General features: G+C 31.8%; 3 protein-coding genes across 6 annotated transcripts in view; 1 reads left to right on the top strand and 2 right to left on the bottom strand.

The window, feature by feature from the left end:
• CASK (peripheral plasma membrane protein CASK) overlaps window positions 1–10,358 on the top strand; it is a 683,682-nt gene that overhangs the window by 55,308 nt on the left and 618,016 nt on the right. The window lies entirely within an intron of this gene.
• LOC140433125 (uncharacterized) lies at window positions 492–2,608 on the bottom strand. Its single transcript, XM_072521177.1, has 2 exons — window positions 2,498–2,608; window positions 492–1,004 (listed from the first exon to the last, which is right to left on the bottom strand). Exons 1-2 carry the CDS (start codon window positions 2,537–2,539, stop codon window positions 627–629), a joined length of 420 nt encoding a protein of 139 aa, XP_072377278.1. The 5' UTR covers window positions 2,540–2,608; the 3' UTR covers window positions 492–626.
• LOC140433124 (uncharacterized) lies at window positions 5,355–8,601 on the bottom strand. The gene is made up of 2 exons (XM_072521176.1): window positions 8,479–8,601; window positions 5,355–5,896 (listed from the first exon to the last, which is right to left on the bottom strand). The coding sequence occupies exons 1-2, from the start codon at window positions 8,530–8,532 to the stop codon at window positions 5,501–5,503; spliced, it is 450 nt and encodes a 149-aa protein (XP_072377277.1). The 5' UTR covers window positions 8,533–8,601; the 3' UTR covers window positions 5,355–5,500.

The following is a 10,358-nucleotide window of genomic DNA, read 5'->3' as shown; positions in this document are numbered from 1 at the left end:
AATAGTAATTACCCTATTACAATATAATTTATAATCGATATTATGCCAGTCTTTATATTAAATTTTAGTATATAATAAAGTGTTTATTGATAACGACAATGTATAAAGATAAAAAAGAGAAAGACTCGATGAGATTTTTATATATTTCGTGGCATATAGGCATATTGATTAAAAAATAATGATTTTTTAAAACATTTCCTTATTACTTGTAAAAAATCATTTGCCGCTAGTCGGAAATGAAATTAAAGGCTCGTATCAGTTACTGAAAGGTAGAGGGCCTTTTGATCTCTCTACCGTAATAAATCTGCATTGCAGCAACGTCGGTATCAGATGCAGAGCAATGAAGATTGTATATTTTTAACGAATGCCGAAATGTACTGATATTTTTACATGTATTTTAACATCTAGTAACAATGCTATCTTATACTAATCTTTTATAAATGCTAATTAAAATTTACATTTAAAAATAGAGAGTTACAAATTAGAAGAAATTTAATAACTGATGTAAAAACATTTTGTATATTACGAAAATCCATTTTAAAAACTCTCATTTAGGAAAATAAATATTTAAATATTAAAACATACATTTACATACTATATGTGAAAATATAAAATAATTGATTTGTTCATTTTTCAAAACTCTTGTCTACATTCACCTGTAATCTCTTTAAAGTTGCGATGATATTGTCCCAAATATGAAGAGTTCGTACATCAGGTTCATTGCTACGCCCATCTTCAATTATAAAAAACTTTTCTGTTACGCTTTTATTTTCTTCAATTGGGGATTTAGGTCCCACAAGATGTCCCGATAGAATGGTATGTGGTCTCACTGTTACTCCTCTTACACGGTAAGAGCTGATTTTGGTTTGTAGTTTATTGTAAAATCTCTTGTACGATGATGTGTCGTTTTCGAGCGATGGAATTTCCTCTTCTGGTTTCGGCGTCGAACATCTTTGTATATTGAATTCTAGTTCGTCATTTTCGTCAATGTATCCTTTTTCAATCTGAAGCAAAATATCATATTGTAATTATGGTCAGTCAGTATACATGTTTTATAAAATTATACGAATGATAGAAATGACAATGCGAGATTCCCAAGCAACAATAGACACCAGAAGAGAAAGAATAGAAATAATAAAAATATAAAATGGTGTAAGAAAATAAGATGTGCTCTCAGCGGTACTATTTATTCTATCACTAGACCGGATAATAAAAAAAAACTGTCAAATCCAGGAACTGGACGATATAACCATAGTAGCAACAGATAAGAGGGCATTAAAGAACACCTTCCAAGAACTAGAAAACGAAGCCAAACTGAGAGAACTGAAAATAAATATAAATAAAACAAAATATATCAGCGTAAGCAAGAAAAAATAGACACAAATGACAGAACGTACAATAAATTCGCACAGTTTTGAAGAGGTTGAAACATTCAAATATTTGGGAGTACTAGGCAACAGAAGAAATGAAAGTGTAGATACGAAAAGAAGAATTCAAGCGAGAAATACAGCGTTTTATAGAAATAAAAAAATGTTTAGAGATAAGAAGATAAGCGGAAACACAAAAATGAAAACGATCATAAGACCAATAGTAGTATATGCTGCAGAAACATTTATATTAACAGCAAGAGAAGAAGAGCAATTGAAAGTTTTTGAGAGGAAGATTGTCAGAAAAATACTGGGACCAAAGTGGGAAAACGAAGGGGATGCAAGACAATGGATGAATCACGAAATACAAGAATGGATGGGTTAAGAGAACATAGTTAGAGCAATAAAAGCACAAAGAACTAGATGGTATGGACACATAATGAAAAAAGAAAATTCAGTAAAAAAAGTAAAACCGTCATTCTAAAGGCAACATAATTTCGAATAACGAGTCCAAATTTCGAGACATTTTGCCGGTAAATAACATAGAAAACACTGTCCCTAGGTTTTGGTGCACCGATAAAACAGCCTTAAGAACAAAAAATCAACATACTGATCCCTATTTTTCAACCTGTTATCATGAATGTCTTGAAAATGATCGTATCTACGACAAAAATAGATATAAGGATTTTTTTTTGTAAAGTTGTCAAAATAAATTTTGGAAATTGCTATGTAAATCGAAAAAGCTCTTTCTGTAAGCGGTTTCTGTAAAGTTGGTAAGAACAATTTAAATATATCTTTAGTTGTAACTGTTCCGCAGTTCAGATACCAAGCGAAAGTATTGACAGGAAATAAGAAACAGTGGAGTAGATGTACACGTCGGATAGATATGTTCCAAATTACAGATAATATAGAAATCAAAAACGTTTACTATATAATTCCAAAATCAATAAACTCTTCACCGTGTGTCACTGTGATTTGCGAAAAGTTGTGTAATATGTTATACAAATTATGAAAGATTACTAGAAAATAATTGAGAAGAAAATAAATAAATCAGAAACGATTTGAGTTGAATATTTTATATACACAAAGCAAAATCTTAATTATTTAGAACAAAAAAATACAGTACTTACAATCAAAGCATCCCTCATGCAGATCAATGGATAACCCGACATTCCTGAACTATTCACGAATATGTTACTTGAAAAACGTTTCAAACTGGAGTCTGCCAAAGTACTAAGATTAATTGTATCGATATTAACATTCGGAATCTTTTATATCCTCATGATCGCATTGATACTACGGGTTTGTTTACGCCTTAAGTACCTGTTTACAATCATTAGAGCAATATCTAAATATTATTTAAGAATAATTTTGTCATAACAAAGAGTTTCTAAATAAACTTTCTTCGACTTTAAATTTGAAAATTCAATTGTTAAAATGTCCTTCTTCTTTTTATATTAGTGCTTTGTCCAGCTTCCGATCTTAAGGCTGCAGTTGTATGTGTAACATTGACTGACAACTATATCGTCATCTTTAAAAGAGACTTTCTGATGGTATAGTGCCTGTTGGTCTTATATCTTTAGTAGAATAATTAGTAATATTATTCCCTTTTTTGTGTATTAGTATTGAAATGCCGGTCCTGGTTAATGAATACTTTTTAAAATTTCCTGAAAAGTACCTATGTGGTTTCAATTCTTGTTTTCACGGCGCATTTTAAGGGTCCATTTGGTATGCCATCCAATATTGAAGCTTTACTCTTTTTTAATTTACACAAGCTATCTCTGATTTCTTCTTTTATAATTTCAATGTTGTCATTATCGTCACTTTCTTCTTCATCATCTGCTTCTGTAGATTTGATACTGTTTCCATTGTAAAGTTCTTTTATGTAAGATATCCTTTGCTCTGTTTCTATTTTGCTGAGATTTTTAAATTCATTATTGAGTTTTTTGTAACTTTAGGGATTTTCCAAAGTTTTATTTGCGTTTCATATAGCTCGTGATCTATGCCTTTAGTGAGTCGTGTCCAATTGTCCCTTTTCAGGCCTTTTATCTTAGAATTAATGTTGTTTATTGTATCACGGTATTGCTAGTAGCGTTATTTGATTTATTGCTACAGTATTCTAGGAGTCCTTCTTTTCCTAAACTTTGTATTTGCCTCAAAGTTTTTTCTAAACTTTTTTTATCCAATCACTTTATATTCTGTTTTTTAGAGGTTCTGTGTTTAGGTTTTCAAAAAGTTAAAGATTTTTATGTCGAAAATTTGATATTATTTCTCTATTTTTTATTATTTAGAGTGAGTTTGAAATGTAAAACGCCTCAATTATCTCCGCAAAGTCCATAACAAGATCTATTGTCAGTAATTTAGTAAAAAAGTTTAACGAAACTGGTTCAGTAAAAAAATTATTCAAATCAGGGTGCAAACAAACTGCATCAAACTACTATAGCTTATAAGAATCGTGCAATTAATATTGTTAACAGATAAATAAAGATTATGTTTCGTTGATATGGTGCATTAATTGTCTCGTGAAATAGTCTTGTCGAATATCATTCGAGAGAAAATTATTTACCGGCAAAATTTTCTTATGGCTTTATTCAAGTTTGTTTTGACAATTTTCGCTTATGAAATTTTGATAAAATCACTCTACTGACGTCTCGTGATTTAAGTGTCAACATTTAATTCGCGAAAATTGCCAGGCAGCAAACTCTCATACCATTCGAAAATATTGCCGGCAACATTTTCTCTCATATGATAAAAAAGATGTGTATAACCGCCAAGACTGTTGACAAAATTATGTCAACAAAATTGGAGGTTGATTCACTTTTGGCCACGGTGTTATAGGCAACAGCCACATTTGGCTAAAAAGATGTGAGGGTGGATGTTTTACTTCATGTGCTGTAAATGTTTGTATGTGTGTAGAATGTTCCTGTTAAGTGAATGTGTATTGTGTGTTGCATATGTATTGTGTATGCCAGAGAGTGATGTTTATGCTGGGTTTCTTATTCCGCTGTTATTGGCATATTCTTATTGGCGACTTCTTCTTTAAGTATCGCCATCCAAAGCCTGCTACATTCTGCTGATGGATTTTATCACACACTGTTTTTAATTGAGTGGGATGAAGGTTGCTTCTTTGATTTTCTCTTTTTCATGTCTGTTTCTCTCATAACTTTTGTTGCATCTTTCCTTTGTACTCTGTATTTTCTTTCGATAAATTGTTTTTCCTTTTGCTACTAGATAAATCGGTGACAGTAAAGAATGAAACCCACGTAAATGTATGCTATCTGCAGGAAAAGAAAGACAAACCAAGGATAGTATGACAGATAATATATGCAAAACCAAAACGGTACTAGGTGCCTATAACTCGATACTGTGGCATACAAATATCGTTTTATTTCGAATAACTTTCTTTAGAGGCAATAATTTTGGGAATTTTTTTCTGCTTTGAATCTTTTTTAGGCTCATTTGAGCCCAAGCCAGAAGAATATAACTAGAAATGACCTTAGACCGATAATAACATATTTTATTTAAATTATAACAGTTGAGGACACATTTCTGGTAACCGAAATAGACTTCGACACATAGAAATGAAAAAAAGGAAACCTAAAATAGTAATGAACTGAAAACTATTTTAAAAACAAAGACAGATATATAGACTATTTATTCAACAAATAATATTATTAGACAATAAATTGTAGTTTGAAAACTTGGAAGATCGATAAAAGAAATCGTAGATAGTGGAACAATGGGGAAAACGTAGAGAAATACCAACAACAAGGCTGGTTTGAGGAAATAAATAAAACAGTAATGAAAAAGTGAAAATAATTACAGGAGACATCATAATTGGGTAAAATGAGAATAGAGCCCTAACCTGGTAGGTACTTAAGCACCTAATACAAAACAAGGAAAGTAATATCGACGAATACATTTTTACCATCGTTAGTCGATTTTTTAAAAACATTTAAAGCAAATAAAACCACAAATTTATATTAAACCTTTATTTATTATGGAAAATATATACATTTTAAAGTACCTTTTAATTCTCTATAAACTAATTTTAAATCTAATTAACACTATGAATATACAAGCTATGCATATATAGCTAAAAATCAGTACGTGATCACATCATTTAGTTTATCTTATTTCAATTGCCATCTTTTTTGGTCCTCATCCAGATGCAGCTTCCTCAATGTTGCAGTAATTTTGTTCCATATAAAAACAGCGCAGTCTTGAGGTCTTCTAGGAGAACTGGTCTTTGTTGTGATTATAAATTGGTAATTATCACTGCTGTCTGCATCATATGAACGTCTAGCTCCAACAAGATGACCTCCTATTATGGATTTAGGACTTTGCACTATTCCCCTAACACGAGCCTTAGTGATTCGAGTTCTTAAATGATCGCAAAAGCTCTGGTAGGACGGCTTGTCGTTTTCTACAGAAGGAATTTCTTCTGCGGGTTTTGGTGTAGAACACCTATCCATTTCGAATGCACCGTACGTGTCGTCCTGTGTGAATTGTCTCTCGAAATCACTAAGCTGAAACAATAAAAGATAGAGACATTTTTTTTAAATTTTCATTTAACATAAAATTTATAGAAATAGTCACAAACAAATATGTACAACATAATATCACTCAATGAAGTAATTCATTTAATATCGAGAAACACTGAAGATATTAAAAAAAAAACTAGAAACATATATATTTAAGTATAAAACAAGATCAATTAAAAATAAGTCTAGAAAATACAGGATGCTATGTACTGAGGTTAGCGAAAAAAAAACTACATAATAAGGTGTCTGTGACATATCTGTGTTAATGGTTAAAGAGAGATATCGCAACACTATCAAATTAGTTAAAACATATCCAGGAGAAGATCTCACATCAGACCATAACCCACTAATCCCTAATGTCACGCTTAAGCTTAAACGTATTAGAAATCCCCAAAAAAGTCCAAAATTAAATGTTAGAAAACTGAAAGAAGCTGATATAAAAAACAAACTCCAACAGAAAATATACGAAAACTTTGATAAATTAGATACTAACACATACGAGATAAACCAACAATGGGAAACATTAAAAAACTGCCTTCTCGTTTCATGCAAAGAGATATTAAAAGAACCGATAAGAAAGAGAGACAACTGAATGACCGACGAAATACTCGGCAGGATGGACCAAAGAAGACAAGTCAAGAACAAAGACAGTCACAATTACAAAATCATTAACAATGAAACAAGAAAAACGATAAGAGAGGCAAAACAAATTTACTATCTGGAAAAATGTAAAGAGTTAAAAGATCTTCAGAATAAATACGATATATGATGAAATAATAATGATGAAAGCCTGACAATTAACGGTAAAACTTTAGAACACGTTGAAAACTACAATTATCTTGGCACAATAATTAATCACACAAACGATTACTCCAAAAAAATCAAAGTTTGAATGGAGAAAGCACGAACTTCAATAAATTGAGAAAGGTACTTTGTGCAAGAGAACTGAAATGAGACTTAGAGAGTTTTGGAAACCATCAAGGCACGAAAGCTGCAATACCGGGGGCATGTTATGGATAATGAAAGATACAACATACTTCAATTAATTATACAAGGGAAAATCTAGGACAATAGGAGAATACAACATAGAGGAGGTAAAAAACTTTATATACTTGGGATCCTTAGTCACGTCTGATAATAACGTTACGGAGGAAGTGAAGAGGCGAATATTTATTGCAAATAAATGTTACCATGGCTTAATTAGACACCTAAGATCAGATAACGTCGCAAGAAAGACAAAATGCCAAATATATAAAACCCTAATAAGACCGGTACTCACATATGGCTCAGAAACCTGGACACTTACTAAAAGAGAGGAAACGTTGTTAGCCTCCTTCGAAAGAAAAATCTTGCGACACATATATAAGGGCACAAAAGAAAACGGAATATGGCGAAGACGATACAACTCTGAACTATACAAAATATACCAGGATCCGGATATTATAACATTCATCAAAATAGGACGGCTGCGTTGGATAGGACATGTAGAAAGAATGGAAGAAGGTGAAATACCAAACAAAATATTCAAACAGATGCCAGTAGGAAAAAGAACAAGAGGAAGACCGAAACTGAGATACTTAGAACAAATAGAAAATGATATAACAACCTTAAAAATAAAAAACTGGAGAAAAAAAGCACGAAACAGATCGGAATGGAGAAGAATCCTAGAACAGGCCAAGACCCAAAAAGGGTTGTCGAGCCAGTGATGATGATGATGAAAATCTAGGACAAGAGAAGTGTAGGAAGGAGAAGCATCTCATGGTTGCGTAACTTGAGGGAATGGTACGGATTCACGTCAATCGAACTATTCAGAGCGGCAGCATCTAAGATCAGAATAGCCATGATGATTGCCAACCTTCGTCGCGGAGATGGTACGTAAGGAAGAATAAGACATATCTGTCAAGTCTAATTGAGAAAAATCAGTACAACACAAACGGCTGACATCTACTGACTGAATCAGTATACATCTAGTTCATATTACCATGGATGAAATAACAAACAAATTATGAAAGTGACAGTGGCACAAAAAGTGTAATTATATAGATAATTATATAGAAAAATCGGGTAGAAAGAACAGAAGATTTTATCCTAGAAAGAGGAGCGAGACAAGGCGATAGCCGGAGCCCTATACTATTTATAATATTCAGGGGTAGATTAATAAAAAATACGATTTCTATAACTCTTTAAACAGCAATTGGGTACAATCGACTTACCCTCAAACAAATTCAAACACTAGTCTATGTAGACGTCATAATCTATATCGGACAATTACAACAGGATGCAAAAATTAGTAAACATATAGAAAAAGCGATAACAAAGTTAATGGGCAGAAAATATCCAGAAAAGCAAGATAATGAGTTTTAATGGCAAAAACACCAAGGATAAAAACTAGAGGAGGTCTCAACATATAAATACCTAGAAAGTATCTGTACGTTAGGAATAATCCTAAAGATGTTTGGAGTATCCCTAAGAAATATCTAATAAAAGCTAATATGCTAAAAGAAAATATCTGCAGAATAGTGCAGAATATCGTACTTTAAACAATATTAAAAGCAACAATTACTTACAATAACTGCACCCCATTTCGAAGCTGTCGTTGGATATCTCGTTTTTTCTGACATAATCACGAAACACTTGACAAGAATAGTCACCACAAAAACTTACTCTTTCACCTGTTATACCAAATTAACAACGATATTTATATTGTTAGTCTTTTATACTTTATTACATAATTGATTGTTGAGGGGGAGAGGGCACGTGTTTACGCTACATAAAGTACCTGTTTACTGTCATTAGGTCAATATGCAAATAACGTGAATTTTTTTGGTAAACAAAATTGTTTATCGATAACAAAAAGAGAAAGTTTTTGTTTACGAAAGTTTTGTTTTTGTAAGATGTTTAGAAAAAATCGATGTTCTAGAATAGAATAGAAATATGCTTTAATGTTAGAACTAAAAATTGTACAATTTTATGGACAAAGCTTACAAAAACTCGAAAAAAATAACAATAACAATTAAAATTTGCTAAAATTACATAAATCGTTAATATCACAAATTAAAAGATAATAAAATATACAATCCATTGCATAATAAAACCTTACGAACTAGTTACGAATAAGTTTAAGTTGCTGCATGTGATAAAAATCCAAATATTACATTCTACCCAAATATATATAAAAATACTTTAGCTGCTTGTACCTAAACATACTGTTATTTCTCAGTTATTCGTTAAGCAACTCTTCCACTGAATATAATATAGATTTCGTTACCAGCTCAGTGAACGGGATCGGTAAATACAATCCCTCAATAATTTTGTATAGGACAGGCAGTAAGGCAGTTGTTAACATTAGATTTTTCACCACCCTTATGAATAGGAATATGAATGAAGAAGAAATTTTCTTGGTAATTTTTCAATTTTTAAATTTTTTTATTAATGTCTCCGATCTATTTGAGAGGGAGGATAAATGAACTATTTCTGAAAAAATCCGAATGCCACCTCTCTTCCAAATTTAGTCGATTTTTCACAGATCCGCCCTGGTTTAATATCTACTACTGAAAAAGATCTAGAGAAGATTTCTCATGTTAGTCTCAGATCATTGGCTGAATACAGAACTATTTTTATTAAAAAATTTTAGATTTTGAGTTTTTATACCCATATGTGAGCCCATATCAACGTTTCACTACCCTTGGTGATTTTTTTCTTCCTGAGAACGGGAAAACTGTTGGTCGCATAAACTTGAATAAAAAAACAACAGCCCGGGAAAGGATTCACGCGGTAAAATTATTGTGCAACCATCTTATTCTTCTTCTCCAGAAGTTTAAAACATTTTTTGATATCGATGTATAATCTGCAAATCATTTTTCATTTAATCTATACATTGGCTAATATTCCGACATCCTTGTTCCATTTATCAAAAACAACTCATCCTATAAATCTTTACACTCACCAATATTTTATTTACGTATACCTACAAAGTAAGCTCGGTAATGGATTTCTTTAGTTCGCGAAATGACACGACGCTCATACCATTAAATTGAAATTTACTACCGAATGCATATATACCTTCCTGCTGAAGCTTAGGCAGCTAAAACATCGGTGCATAGCAAGCAATACGTTAAATATTTAACCTATTATGCATACGCTGTGCATATATAGGTAGAAGCTCGTAATGTGTCACAATTTGAGGGCGATATTAGAAGGATCTCAGTAATATTATCTCGAGATTAGTTCCTATTAAGCGGTGAACCGCGCCCTACTTCATTTTATACACAATAAGTACATATAATGAAAAGGACGTTTTCTGTTCGTTTTACCCTGCTTTTACTTCTTGTAAATTTTATTTCTTTATTTTGGTAGTTCTCTATTCATTTTTAGATGTTTTTTAAATCTCTGGTTATTCTGGTTGGTAAATAAACATGTTGGTTCAAACCTGTGTTATTTCTCTTCG

Source organism: Diabrotica undecimpunctata, chromosome 2 (genome assembly GCF_040954645.1).
Source record: "Diabrotica undecimpunctata isolate CICGRU chromosome 2, icDiaUnde3, whole genome shotgun sequence".
NCBI lineage: Eukaryota > Metazoa > Arthropoda > Insecta > Coleoptera > Chrysomelidae > Diabrotica > Diabrotica undecimpunctata.
The sequence above is the reverse complement of the archived record's forward strand: the minus strand, read 5'-3'. Positions and strand labels throughout refer to the sequence as shown.

Coding starts and splice junctions, on each gene's coding strand:
- LOC140433125 (XM_072521177.1), bottom strand. CDS start 2,539: ATGTCGGGTTATCCATTGATCTGCATGAGGGATGCTTTGATT. Junction 1,005..2,497: donor GCATGAGGGATGCTTTGATT/GTAAGTACTGTA, acceptor ATTTTGCTTCAG/ATTGAAAAAGGATACATTGA.
- LOC140433124 (XM_072521176.1), bottom strand. CDS start 8,532: ATGTCAGAAAAAACGAGATATCCAACGACAGCTTCGAAATGGGGTGCA. Junction 5,897..8,478: donor CGAAATGGGGTGCAGTTATT/GTAAGTAATTGT, acceptor TTATTGTTTCAG/CTTAGTGATTTCGAGAGACA.